Below are 15,346 nucleotides of genomic sequence, written 5' to 3'. Positions count from 1 at the left end.
GACTGAGAACTCCTTGAAGGAAAAGGTTAGCCTTGTTAGCCTCCACCTGGTCTATACCATGTCCAGCATATAGTAGATGTTCAATAACCTTTTTAAAAAAACCTAGTGAATCCAAATATTTCACATAGAGGTCTGTTAGGAATTACATGTGTTATATGCATCTGAAATTTTCTATATTTGCTCACATATGACTGTTTGTAGCTACGTCCTTATGTTTATTTTTTAATGAACATATTATTCCTTGTTTTGGAATTATCTGGATACCAGCCAGAAACATCATGCAGAGTCATCTTTGTCTTTTGTAGACTTGCTCAAGGGGGCAAGAGAGATGTGGCCAGTGCCTTCTCAGTACAACTTACATTGTGGGTGCCCATGGAATATTTGTTGCACTGAATTGAATAATGAAAATACTACTATTCCAGATGCAAATAATAAAAATGCTTGACTTCTGGATAGTCTCTTCCATTAAGCTCCTTCATTCAGTCATGCTTTCCCTGCTTCTCCCTGTAATATCTTAGTTCTCCATTTAACATACTGGCCTGAAACTGAATGACCTGTAACCTGCTAGAATGGATTAAAAATGCACAGGACTAAGATTTATTTCTTTGACTACTTTAGATCTAATTTATCCTGAGCAAATCGAAGGGATTACAGTAGAAATCCATACCAGAAAAATAAATAAGGCCGTGTCACTGACTTGCGAGAAGAACCACTAAATGATACAGATGCATAATTTCACATAACACATAGAGATTTATTGGGAGAAAGTTATACAAATTCAGCAAAGGAGATAGTATTTCACTAAAGTAATTATTTTATTCTAGTAAATAACTTCAGAATTATATAAAATTCATAGTGAATAAAAACATAACAATTATGATTTAACTTCTGCATAGACATGCATGAGGTCAAATAATTTTAGATATTGTTAAAGTAATTTTAAATAGTAGATACTTGAGAAATATGAACTACAACCCCATAATAATTCTTACTGGAATGTGTTTAAAGTACTAATTTTACAGTCCATTAGTGCTATGATAACATTCTGGACATACAGGTTAGTGGACACCATTTTTTTCCCATTGTAGTAATATTCCCTAAAACAGCCGCAATTTATTCTTGCATTTGACTTTGAATTAAATGTCTTTCTACAATTATTCTGAATAGTTTATATTATTAACATCTATACTGCATTATATATTATTTTATAATGTATAATTGCACATACTTTAAAAATATGAGCCCTCATAGAAATCTGTTAATAGTATTGCATTAAAGTGGGGTAGAAAAAAACTTACAACTCTGTATTATTGATTTCAATATCTAAATTCTGTAACCTGGGGAAACCTTAGCCACACAGAAGTTAAGCAACTTGCTCAGGCAAGCTGGATAAAAGCTGGAACTAGAGACAGAGTGTAGACTCCGGATTCCAATCAGAGGCTTGTTAATAATTTTTTTTATATCAGTAAAAAAAAGTAACACAGTTATAATCTGAAATGATAAAGGAGACAAGAGGGAGCAATAAACTATTTCAAAACTTGCACATAACTTTAAATTTAGCAGCTTATTAAACTGGACCATTTTAGTAGGTAATAGGAAAAACAGACACATGAAAAAAACCAAGTTTTACGCTCAATATATACGCAACTATATTATAATGTAAATTAGATCTTCTGACTGCAAAATTTTTGACTATATAAATTGTGAGTCTGATTACCTCTTATATTTTTAACTTCCACATAAAGTAATATTTATGAATGGTGAGTTAAAGTGAGATGCTGGAAGCAGGATGAGTGACAGAGAGGACATAAGGGCATACAGGAGCCCAACTTCGACAGGTGTTGTACAACTCTGGAATTCTGGGAAAGAGCAGTAGATGGACTAAACCGATGCACCCGCATCAGGAAGAAGTAGCTGACTCCGGGCAGGTTATGAGGTGGAGACGCATTGTGACATACAGCGACAGGCCCTGCAAACTGTGGCTACAGCCATAAACCAAAGGACACTCTTCAAATGGATACAGTGCTGGAAGGACCATTTCTACCTATCACTGGCCATAGGCACACCCCCACTCATAGAGAGTGCACTGTCAGTACTGCCGTCTACTAATTAAAGGCTACAGATGACAGGTCTTCCATAACAATTGAAATTAATCAAAGTAGTTTGTTTCACTATGGGTTCAAAATGGCATGACTATCTCAACAATTTCACACCTAAAAAAATTCATATTTTGAGAACACCAGTGAATTCTAATAGGAAAACTTTTTTTTTTTTTTGAGTGTATGATAGGCTGTTTTTTACCTCAGTGCTTCTATGGAAATAACTATGCTTCATTAAGACTTCCATTTATTTTTAAACTATAGTATTTTTCCATTACACCGAGTTTACAGCTGAGTTTACTGACACAGCATTAGAGATAATATTTGGTTTTTGAATACAGAATAAAATTAGGAAGTTGATGAAAAGGTCAACATTAGGAAGTCAATACATTGCCTTGGAGAAAGAAAACAAGAAACTCTAGAAGCTTTTTAAAAAGAAGAGTTGTAAAACAATGCAAGTCCCTCAGGATGACTGTGAACATTGGAAGGAAAATGTGAATATAGCTAAATGCTGAAGGTTTTTAAGAAAAAGAAAATAAAAGGACTTTTAGATATAAAATACATTTATCTTGGGTCTCACTTTTTCATTAAGTTTTTCTGATATCTACTGAACTAAATAAGAGAAATGGCCTACATTATAGCATAAAAGATTCAAGTAAAGCATAAAGAAGAACGTTTGACTCTGAGTCGTTGAAAGCTCTTGAATAAGACTAGTTCACAAAGAGAAGATGGTGGAGTTCAGGCCAACTGTGGGCATTCAATAAATATTTGCTTAGTTGAATGAAGAAACTGAGATAGCCTAGATACAATTCAAGAGTAATGCATAGATCGGGGCCTCATGAAAACCAGAGGCTGTTCTGAATGGAAACTACCAAGCAGAGCTCAAGGAAAATGGGTCTTCTCCAAACCCTGGTTTTCTAGGTGCTCCAGGTTCCCCTGAATGTGATGGACCATTAATCTATGAAGACTTCTGCATTCCTCCTCCTTTGAGAACAGGTGGCTTTCTACCTTCTTCCTCCACAAGAGGCCAGAAAAAGGTACTCTGCTGTTGGTTCCCCTCACTTCTTCCTTTGGCCAGGTCACCACGGTGCGTTAATTTTTCCCCGTTTCTTTACGGTGGAGAGGATGCAGAAGCTGTCCCTGCCAGGTTGGTCCTCGGGGATGGGGCAGAATGTGCACTGCACTGGCACGAGAAGCATGTGAGATGGTATTCAAGGGATCACGTATCACCAGGAAACAAGGTGAGTCTAGGTGCTGGTTTAGGTGAGACAGCCAGCAGGAACGGGTGGCGCATGTGGCTGCAGGCAGGAGTGCGCTATGGGAACACGCCTTTAAGAGCATGTGGAAAAGTGTGGTGTTTCACCCTGATAACAGGGTTGTATACAGAAGGCATAGGGGTGGAAAGTATACGTGTGGAAGAAAGACACACAATTTTGTAAAGACGACATGGTTTTGTAGAGGGGATGGTTTTGGTCAGGTTCTATCACTGACGGTGTTTGTGGGTTCCTAGATGTTAGATAAATAGGTAAATTTGGCTTCTAAGGGAGCCGGACAATAAACACATTCCTAACCAAGCTACCCAGAGATATGGCAAACTCTGAAGTAAGAAGAAGAAAGCACAGTCATTCAAATGTAGAAATCTACTAGGGTCTTTTTGGAGGACTGTGCACTGATTAACGGAGAGATTCCTGCACAAGCATGTCACCAGCATAATAAATACGTGAAAAACATTTATGATGGTTCTATGTACCACCTCTCTTACAGTCAGAACAATGGCCTGGGGGATCCCTCAAAGTGTCTTCTAAAGGTTTCTGATATTCAATATTAAAAAGGTTAGCCACCAAAAGGCTGTATGGATCTTAAAGAGAAGACAAATGAGCCCTAATGTGTTCTATCTCTGCCTCTGTGACCATATCCACACTAGAAAATTTAAGCAGAAACTTAAACAATTTATTCATTGAGTTCAAGTAAACACCAAAGCATTTTGGGCTCAGTCATCAACTGAACATGTCTTTAGATCTCAATATTATGCTTAATTTCTCTGACATTTGGTGTGTACAGACTCAGCATAACCATCAAGACAAATACCTTCTCAGTTTGTGAAATCCCAGAGGCAAGAAGAAACCCATAATATCATTGTGATTTGAAGAGGAGACTGTTTTCTGAGAACTGCTGATACAACTTAATTTCACCAAAAACATATAATCTATAAGGTAGGACTGACAGGGACTCTGTTTATACACTGATGTTTACATAGATGAACAGCAGTCACCCTAAACCAATACTCAGTATAGTGAAGAGTCACATTCAGGAGAGAAAAACCACTTATGAAAACCCTGTTTGTGATCACCAAGGAATAAACATTTTCCTGGGAGGATGAAGTGCACATAGTAAAGTGCTGCTAGTCTCCTAATTTTATTCCATTATTTAAAGATTCAGTCTCTCCAGTGGATAATGCACAGGTTATTTCCTCTGTCTGATTCTTGTTCAAGGAAAGAGTGAAAAAAATCATATAAACATTTTGCTTGGCAGAAAGGGCTAATGAATCCAAAATACTCATAAAGATGACGCTTTCTGAATCATCGGGAAAGCTAAATGGCACATCTGCTTATTTGGTTAAAAAAAAGAATCTCTTTATCTAATATGACTGGCATCAATGAATCATAAAATTACTTCAGTTCAAATTTTAGCTCAGGGGCAAGAATGAGATGAACAGACCTACTAAATAAAACCCTCGACACAGCTACCCACCTTTCCATTGTGAACAATAATGACTGAGTACCTCTAGCAGAGTTAAGTCATTGCACTAGTCGTATAAATAGAGAACACTTGAACGGTGTCAACCAAAAGGAAAAAGTCAGCAGAGGTGGCTGGCAACTTGTGGTCTCCAGCCATTTTTATTTCCTAAATTGCCTATATGTTTCCTTGACCTGAAAATTTCCAGATTCTTTATTCTGTAACATGAATATAATTTTTCAAGACTGTATCTTACTAATACCACCTATAGAATTAAAGCCTATGTGATACTATTAGGTAAATAATCTTTCCAGATAGGGTTTAAGTAACTGATGGATCATTTCTCTGATTTTATTTTATACTTCTTTTCCTTTAATACTTCTGTTTTAAATATCCCTATTGCTACCATCTTTTTTTGGAATGGCTTCTATACAAGTGGCCTGTAGAAACTGTAGTTATCGAATTACTGAATTACAAAAATGAGAATACAAAACTGCAAAGGCAATTGAAGCAAAATTAACACTTCTAAAACAGCAAGAGACCAGAAAGAAGTAAGTTAATTGCAAACATGTGTTTAGTGTGTGTGTGCAGAGGCACTAAGGTGTCTGTAGAAACACTGGCAATGATTCGTGTGTAGCTAAAAGAACCAGGGCAACTGAACTGAATGGAGGGCAAGAATATAGCAGGAAAGTACATGAAAACCAGGATAAAAAGGCTGCCAAATGCAAAATTCCATTGACAGCCAATCGAGACCATTGAAAGTTTAAAAATAAAACACTTATTTTCATACTCCATTCTTGAATATAAATTGTTTTCTAGAAGGTTTCATGAATGAATGTAATACATTTTTGTAGTTCCTTTTGACTGATACATTTACAGTTTGATGCTGTTTCTAAACTGTCACTACTAGTTTAAAATCACAATGTGCTTGAATATACCACATCTATAGTTTAAAAATAGAAAAGAACACAATGTGAAAGAAAATTGATGAAATCCATACATATAATCAAAATAATAATGTACTTATAAAAAGAAAATTATTTTTGTGTCTTAGGATAGGCCTAGTTCCGAAACTCATTAGTTATTTGAAACAGATATTTTTTTGATATATATGGAAATCTGAGTTATGATTTTCCATTTCTGGCTTAATCATACCTTTCACATCTTCATCCTCAATTGTTGTATTTGAACTCTCTGTTGACTCCTGTTGAGAAGAAAACACGTTTTAAGTTGCAAACAATGAATAGCTTAACTTTTTTTCTTCTTAAAGAATTGACGAGTGATGTACGTATCATGCAAAATTCTTCAGCAGGCTGTGTGCATATGCTGACATGCAAATGGACAAATACATTACGTGGTTGTAACAGAAATAAAATGTCAAACGCTGCAAACATTTAAAAAAAGGGAGAACTCTGGTTGCCTAATCTCTGAAGCAGGATAAATCTAGGTGATTTGGAGAAGCAGCGGAAGTATGCAACTTATTTTAAGAACTGTGTAAGATGTGTTTGTGTTACAGTGCCCCATAAGGTGTGCTTTTTCTATGTATTTATGAGAAATTTAATATATTAGCCTAATAACTTTGAACCTTAAAATAAACAATGTTTATTCCCAATTAATTAATGAGTAAAATAGGCCCTTCTTTGCATAAGGCACTATATCAAGCACTGAATTCGAAGCCCATTTGTCTGCCTTACTCCTCTGCAGAGAGAGAAAGCATTTCACTGCATCATTTGATGAAGAAGCCTCAGGGACTAAGCTGAGACATGTTAAAAGTGCTTTTAAGAAGGATTACCATGTTTGTAGTCAGCACAATGGAATTACAATGAATAATTTACTTTCAAGGACAATCAGAGTTTTTTCATTAATTTCTAAATTAGAAACTGGCTGTTGCTGATAAGAAACCTGCTCCCATAATGAAAAGACAAAGCTATTTCTTTCTAAAACTACAAACGCAGTTGAAGATTAATAAGCACACTTAAAAGGATACTGTCACTGCCAGTATTAAGACACATTCCTTAAAATGGTTTGATAAATTTTTCCATTAATAATGTACTAATAAAATATTTTCTAGCAAAGAAATTTAGTAATATTCATAAGAGAAACACAATTTTCTACTTGAAATGATTGAAGGGTAGAGCTGAAAAAAATCGGAAACAAACTTCTCATCAATAGCTCTGTGCTCAGTGACGAAAAACACAGTTTGGAAAATGATGCAAATGCAGTCAGTGTCCTTTTAGAGATTCAATATTCAAAAAGGCGATCAATTTATATAAACATCATATGTAATATCTGAACCAAAGGGACAGACTAATGAAAGATGTATCCAGAGTCTCCATACACACAAAACCAAAGCAGTCTTCATGCGTTTCTCAATGTGACCTAGTGTTCAATTTAAACTCAAGATGAAGGTAAACCCATGCACTGTAAAAAGAAACTAATCCACGTAAGCAAGGAATGTCATGCAGCAACGCTTACAAATGACACAGCTAGAACTAGCGAAGTGTCCACTCCAGCGGCTACGCTTGGTCTTTCATTTGCTAATGATATTGAAAAAAATTGTGCTCATACGTGATGCTCCTGACTACCTCAAGTCTTTTAGGGACTCAGAACATTTTAAGTATCATGACTAAAAAATACACCTCATATTGAAGAACACTACATGTTTTTTACTTTAATAATTTTAATATTGATCAATTAAATGTTAAGCCAGAGGAAATGTTTTCTAAGACTTAAACATTGTTGATAAACATAAGGAGAAGTAAGACCCATGACTATACTTAATATTTGAGACAAGTATGATAAAGTATTTTTTCCTCCCCTTAGAGATATGATAATGTATGAGAAGTAATATACTGGGAACAAGGTACACGTTCAGAAAATGTCTCCTTTCATCCTATAGACATGTATACAAGTACTATTGCTTAGTTAACATGCTGTGCAAACAATTTACAACGGATAGGAAACCTCACAGTCTTCTTTCAGCATAAGTAGTTAAATGTCTGTTACTGAAATGCATATAACTCAACAAAAACAAACATATTTCACAAGAAGTGAAACTCTCTGAGTCTCCTCAAATTCATGCCAAACAACATCAACAAGAAATTAAAAGAAAAAACACTATGACAACAGAATAAATAAAACTCAAAAGCAACATTCAATTTAACAAATACCTATGAACTCAAGTTTATATTTTTTGAAGACAGTGGAATGACACAGCAAGAAATTCTAAAATTACATGCAGAATACAACTACAGTACAATGCACAGACAGGCATGGAAAAAAAAAAAGACCAGATGGAATTGCTTAAGATACACAGTCATCTTGACATAAAGACTTCATTTAACCCGACTTTTATTGACTAATGGTATCATTCATTTCTCTTTCAAGATGTCATTCAGTTTTGTTTTGAAAGAAATATGTGTACAGTTCTAGATAAATTAGGCCCAAAAGAAAGTGTGGTAGAAAAAGGGTAAGGATTTTGTTTCCTATTTTTAGATAATGAATTAATTTTGTTTTGCAGATTTGATGAGATGTGTAATCTTGTTAAAGCATGATGATGTTGATTCTTTCTGAATACCTTGTTTCCATCAGGGTTGTGGATTACAGTAGTTTGGGGCTCCTGAGTGAGAACAAAATAGAGAAAGAAACAGTTCGCATTGGTAAGTACATTCTTACTACTGTGAGGGACAGAGCAGAGTGAGCCAGCTGACAAAACTACATAGTGACCCAGAGCTTAAGCGATGTTAACTACTATCAGAGGTTGCAGCTGACAAGATCTCTGATGAAAGATCTCCCCGGGGAGCCCATGAGATAGGACACCTCAGCACCCAGCAAGCAGCATGCACAGACCTCATTCGTGATCAGCACACAGACAAGGCTTTGAAGTTTGGAGAACTAAAGAGGCACTCACTGTTTCACAAAGTCCTGTACCAGATAGAGCTTTCCCTTCTCATTTAATGAGCAGCGTGTTAATATCTGCCCCATGGGAAACTAGCCAAGGACACTGGAGATGAGAACTCTTTGAGATCATCTCAAATTCTTGTGAAGATATTTTTCAGCTGTATTTCTCCGAGAACTGATTATGGTGTCATCAGTATAATTAATACACAAATAAATACTCTTGGAAAATCTAGAACCACTGGACTGCGCTTAAAAAAAGGGCCATCCTAAAGACTGTATTTCAAAAGTCCATGAGAAATTCTAAGGAATATTTAAAAAGTTCATTTAAAGGGTTCTAGAACTAATCGTATAATCACTATAATTTGAGACATATTCCTGTTAAATCCCATGTTAACTCATATCTAAAAGAAATTTCTGCTTTATGGACTATATATACAGCAGATTTGCTTGTAAAGTCGTGTTTTTCCATGAAGAAAAAATTATTATTCCTATTGCTTTCTACCAGAAAATTGAAGAAATATTCCCAAGTGGAAAATAACACTCAAATAACTGATTTAAAAAAGGATTCAGTGTCCATACATGAATGGCATGCTTTGCACTTTCACTACACGGTGTCTCGCTACTGGGCATTACTACAACTCCTTGGGAGTTCTCTCTAAGCGTAAGCACTCTCTCCCCTCTAGTATCTCCTCTCCACCACAGTTTATGCTGCAATATTTAGAGAACATATTTACTGCTTCCCTTCTTCCTTTCCGTGGCTAGAGGTGTAATCAACACTGTTTTTTACTAGTAGATAACTTGCTATCTTGATGTGTCCTTCCTTTAAATGTTTTTAAATTGAGGCTTCAGTTAACCCAAGTGAAATAATCCCCTAACATTTTCAGTTCATTTGAAATAACAGCACCAAGGACAGTAAAAAATCAGAAACATTTCTGAAAATCATAAATCAAAATACGGAATATTTTGGGGAAAATATTCTGGAACTCAGAGCATTGAATGCCAGTATTCAAATCTCAAATTTTAACACCACCATCTCAAAGTATTAAACCGATTTAGTTGTTAATGGTGTGAATTTGATTGAAATGGACAAAAGTGGTTCCCACTGATAACTCAAAGCTCTATGCTATGCAATTTCATTCTCTGGAGTAAAGTGAAACAGTGATAATTTAATTTAAAACACAACAAACAAACAGCCTTAAATTATCCAGTGCCTCTTCATCTCAGAAAGTGAGGTCTTACAAAGCCCCGCTGTCTTTTAATAAGAGGAAAACGAGAACTTTGAATAAGGTCTACGTTTACTGTTGTCTAGCAATCACCCCTTAGCTCTTCTGGATGTCAACGTTTGCGTCAAGAAAGGAAGAAACCATTGTCTGCATGATCAGAGCTACCATCAGAAGAAGAGCTAAGAGCCACCAGAGCACATTGTAGGGCATTTCTAAGGCAGCATGCAACAATGTCAACGACGGAGACCACAGCTATCAATACAACGTTCAACATGAAATGAGATCTCATGTTAGCAACACACTGCTTGACAACTACCTTAACAAAAAGAAAAGAAAAAAAAGAACTTTTTTCATGTCTTAGAGAAAACAAAAACAAAAACTAAACCCAACAAAAGAAAATATTTATATATATATGTATCTATATAGTGAAAGCAAATGAGAGAAACAACAGAAAACAGTAAAGAACTTAAGAAGGGTTACAAAGAGTCCAGGTATACCAGCGCCGGGGTAGGAATATTTTCTTTGGGGCTGGTTACCACGTTGGCTTTGTTGTTTATCTGTAGGTATGCAGAAAATAGAAACAGAGAGCCTTAAACCCCTTGGTAGCCAATGTCTCTATACGCAGCATGTCTACATGGAGATATAGACATGAAAATAAAGAGCCACTGAAGATGAACATGGAAGACACTGTGATGACTGAGAGGAATGATGACCAGTTCTCGTCTCCGATGGCCACACATGGGCTAGGACCATGTCTGTGATGATGGAATGATAAAACAGACTTGGCTGCTTTGGCTGTGCCACCTTAGCAAACAGACAAAGAGCTGCTTCAATGGACCTCAAATCATGTTTCAGAGTATGAAATGAATAGAAACATTTTCATACTCTTCAAGTTGGATTTGTTTTCCAGCTTCCAATTGTTCACTGTGAGGAATACATTCCTTTTTTCATTTTATTCTTGAGCCTGAAGTCACACATAGACTGTCTTTCTCTGGGGAACCATCATCACTTTGTTTGGTAAGCATCCAATTAAAAACTCAGATCTTCTGAGGAAATTCAGGCTTTATAATATATTTTTTTTAATGATAACTCTTGGTCTCCTTTAAAAAATACATCTTCAATTATAAATGGACAAATGGAACTCTTTATTATATTCTGAATGTAAAAAGACTTTATTTTTCACCATTGTTGAAGAGGAAAACTACTATGTTTTCCGTCAAAGTGTTACTGCTAGTGTTGAAGACTATATTTGGTAATATCATTCCCCTGCTTTAACATAATTGGGTTTGACCTTAAAGAAGAGATCATTGTTGTCACTATGGAAGCCACATTGTGAAAGCAATTCAGAGGGTCAATAAGTATTGTAATGGGCCCACAGAGAAGACTCTTGGTAGACAAGTGGCAACTTGAAACTACAATTTAGTTTGGGCACTAAAGAATCAAAGACTAAAAAGTAATAATCAACATTCATTTAAATCATGCATGACAACTTACATTATGGTTATCAAACAAATATAAATTAACATTCATTTTCTTGCACTGTATTATCTAGGTATTTTCTTTACATATTATTATCTAAAGGAATACATTCCATAATTTTAGTATAAATGTACTTAAGGATTTAAAGAGAAGAACATACTGAGTAAAATAAACAAATAGCAAATGAGGATTTACAAGCAATTACATCCATTTAATTGTTTGGACTTTATGAGAATTCTTTTCTTTCATATTTTATACCTACAGATCATATTGAAATTAGCACTAAGTGGAAGATAGAAGGTTAGAGAAATTAATTTAGGTATGTAATATTTTGCTTTTCTATTCATTCACATTTGTGTGATTATTTGGTATCAGCATTATTTAAATAAGCTATAACACTGTGCTCTGTGACATGCAGGAAAAAAAAAGAAAAATTTTCCTGTTCTTTACTAGAAAACTCTTTAAATGTTAAGCCATCAATCTATATTTTGCAGATAGTTTTTTACAATTTTTCTTTAAATAAAAGTTCACAGAATTTAACATAAAATTTGTGCAACAGCCAAAAAGGTAAGAGATAATGGAGTCTATTAAACAGGGATCAAAATTTAGTATTTATGTTAGTATAAAATATATGAGACAAGAGGAAGGATACACACACAAATAATTTACTATCAGAAAGAGTGCTTGGCAAAACACACCTGACTTCTTATCAGATTATCAGAGGTGCTAATGATTAAAGCACCACATGTGTTTAATATGCTATAGTCAGTTTATATCAGTGGATGCAAATGAAAGAGAAATATACTGAGAAACTTTTATTTCCATTTTGAGACAAGAACTTGATTTTTTTCTAGGATATAGTTGCCAAGAGGTGCTGCTTTTTCTAGTGAAAATGTCCTGCATGCACACCTATGCACACACACTTATCTGCACAAGCACGCACACACACACAACACACACCCCTACATACGTCCACATATAAGATACACAGCGTACACACACCACCAGGTCTTCCATCTGAAAGCCACTGTGTCCGGATGAGCCATCCTTGATCATCAGGCATGGCAAATGTGAGTTAAATGAGTCTGTGCCTCGACCACATATTTAGTTGTGCACATTTAGTTGTATGTAAATGTGTAGTTAAAAACTTTTTTGTTAATGTAAAGATTAACTTAATGACTTTTTTTGTTATGGGAAATCTTTTGAAGGTATTTGTAATATTAATTAACTGAAAAATAATAGAATTTCTAAGTAAAAGGCTAGGAAGACTTCCTTTTAAAAACTCAAATATCAAGTATGGGTTCAACTGTAGCCATCTTCTAAACATATAAGAACTCTGGCACTTTTGTTTGTGGAATGTAGTTATTTTATATTATGGAAGCAGAGTATTTTTCTTTAAAAAAAACTGAATCAAACTAGATATTCAAATGCTACACTGACTTATTCTTATGATGCATGGGCAAAATATTCCTATTTCTCAGGTGTTGAGTTTATTTTGTTTTGAGGTTAAGTATTTCCTCTAAGGGGCTTAACTAGGATGGGTTCATTGTAAGATCACTTTCACACTATTTATAAACTCCATGGTAGGTGTATTATGTGGTGCATCTGAACTAAGAACCACTCCTATTTTAGTAATCATGATCATCATTTAAAAATAATTCTATAGTGTTTCTTCACTGGTCAGTAAATAGACATTAGTTATGTCATGGTCTCTTCAGTTTCAAGAGAAAATTGGACTTTGTCCCTGTAAAAGATCCTTTAATATCATATGGATGAAGGTCCAAACTTTTTACATGTTTAAAAAATTCAATTTCAAAGAAAAACCGTATTATGTTAACACGAGTGCTGTGTTTTGATAGTCAATCAACACTGACCTGTAATGGTCCTACACTCTCTCCACTTACACTAATTTAGGTAAATATGATCGTTTTATTCCTAAGTGTGAATTTTCACAGGAGGAGAAATCTGGGAGATAGAAATCCTCACCATCATCTGAACACTCGAACTGGACTTCCTTTTCTGAATTGACCAGTCAGAGAGAGAGGAAAAGAAAAACACATGACCGGTTGAATTTTGAAAGTATCAAAGCATGGATCACAGAATAATTTTGTCTTTAAAGAGGAGCTATAAGTTGACTAGAAGAAAAAATTTCTGGAAATGTTTCTTTCTATATCAAGAGAGTAGTGAAAATAAATCTCTCAATAGGAGCTGTGAGCCCTGCATCACTGAACGGTACAGAAAAACATGGGAGAATAAAACATTTGGAAAATCTAAAATATCACATTTCCACCAACGCAACATTGGGAAGAAGGCAGACATCAACAGTCATTACTGAAACTTAAATTGAATAAACTAAGCAGAAGGAAGACAATGTCACAGGCTGAGGAAGGCAATTGGTCAGCGGCAAATGCCCTCCTAACGGGAATCACAATGGCATGATCACCACAGCGCTGGAAATTCCCAAATCACACACAGACAGGTGGTGAGGAAATGGCTGGGCGTGAACATAAGAAGTGACAAATGATTTTCTATCTCATATTTTCAAAATGAACTGACCACCCGACTTTGGGTCAAGTTCAAATGTTAGAATATTAACTAATTCCCAAGAATGCTGAAGTGTTCATGTGGAATGTAGGCATCTGCCATTAGAAGAGAAAGAAAAGGATTAAAGAAATAAAACATTTAGGTAATACTCTAGAAAGATAACAAACATAATGCAAATATAAGGTTACATTCAATCAAAGGTAAATTCCCATGAAACAAAACAGAATCAGTAGAAAATAAGTTGTATTATTTTCTTTGGAAATCCAAGAAAGTCAAAATATCTTGCTGTTATCTTTCTTAGAAAATTTTTCTAATATTTGTTCATATTATACATCTTGACTATGTCTCTCAAAATAGAAGCACAGGAACAATTAAGACCTTTATAAAAACTGCCCAAACAGAGAAATTTAGTCATTTGACGTTCGATTTCCCAGACCGAATGATTTGATTTTTTTCTCCAGCTATACATTTCAGCAGGCTTCAAAAGAGCATAGCATAACCATTTGGAAAAGCATTTGGTTTTTACAGATTTTCAGGTCACCATGATAGTTTGGGATTATAGTAAAGCAGAGAGGATTAAGACATTCAGTTTTTACAGCAACTCCATATAAAAGTAATATTTTGTTGTGATTATTTAATATATAATAAAATAGAAAAAAATACAGCTTTTGTTGGTATAAATATTAGTCATCTTTGTGTATGAAATTATTTTATTCTTTAACCTTCATCCTTTATCAGGAACTATAAAAAATACAAGCTGCAAAGACTTAGGACTTAATATTTAACATTTTAAAATTATTCAGCATCTGACAGTCAGAAATGATTTTAGGAGCACCTGTTTAACTTACCTTCACTCCATCTGGTTTCTTCAACAAACTCTTGGCTGCTGCAAAACGAGAGTAAAATCACTTTAGTGAGTTATCCATAGAAACCCACAGCCAGGCAACAAAACAAGGGTGCTGTGTCCTTCTACCACCTTTACTGAGTCATGGCCAACATACGCCAAGTTATCAAGGTCACACTGATGAGCGCGAGCTTACAGGACATTGAAATACAGTATCACTTTTCTTGGTTTTGCCACATCAAATTTAGAACTAAATTCTTATTTAGTTCATTGCATATAATTGAACACTTTGCCAGTTATGTTATTGGACTTTATCTCACTGTTGGTTGCGAAAAGGATACTGGAACTTTAACTGGACTATGTTTTTGTAATCCAGAAAGTTGATTTCAGTCTTCAGACATCAGCTTACAGATTGTATTACATGTTCATTCACACCACAAGTAGGGTGACCATGTCAGTTCTGCCACGTAAGCCCTCTTTCTAGAGGTTTAAAACTCATTTGTGAAAATTTGCTCTGGCTA

General features: G+C 35.0%; 1 protein-coding gene across 8 annotated transcripts in view; it reads right to left on the bottom strand.

Moving 5' to 3' along the window:
* CAMK2D (calcium/calmodulin dependent protein kinase II delta) overlaps positions 1 to 15,346 on the bottom strand; it is a 296,028-nt gene that overhangs the window by 25,902 nt on the left and 254,780 nt on the right. For 5 of the 8 annotated variants that reach the window (XM_087437704.1, XM_004426556.3, XM_087437700.1 and 2 more), the window contains 2 exons: positions 14,830 to 14,867; positions 5,991 to 6,039 (listed from right to left, as the gene is read on the bottom strand). In XM_087437704.1, the coding sequence (XP_087293830.1) occupies positions 5,991 to 6,039; positions 14,830 to 14,867 (87 nt within the window). The remainder of the gene's footprint in view (positions 1 to 5,990; positions 6,040 to 14,829; positions 14,868 to 15,346) is intronic. The other 3 variants (XM_014784565.2, XM_087437701.1, XM_087437703.1) reach the window with 1 other exon arrangement.

Source organism: Ceratotherium simum, chromosome 12 (genome assembly GCF_057802395.1).
Source record: "Ceratotherium simum simum isolate JZ-2026a chromosome 12, ASM5780239v1, whole genome shotgun sequence".
Classification (NCBI taxonomy): domain Eukaryota; kingdom Metazoa; phylum Chordata; class Mammalia; order Perissodactyla; family Rhinocerotidae; genus Ceratotherium; species Ceratotherium simum.
The sequence above is the reverse complement of the archived record's forward strand: the minus strand, read 5'-3'. Positions and strand labels throughout refer to the sequence as shown.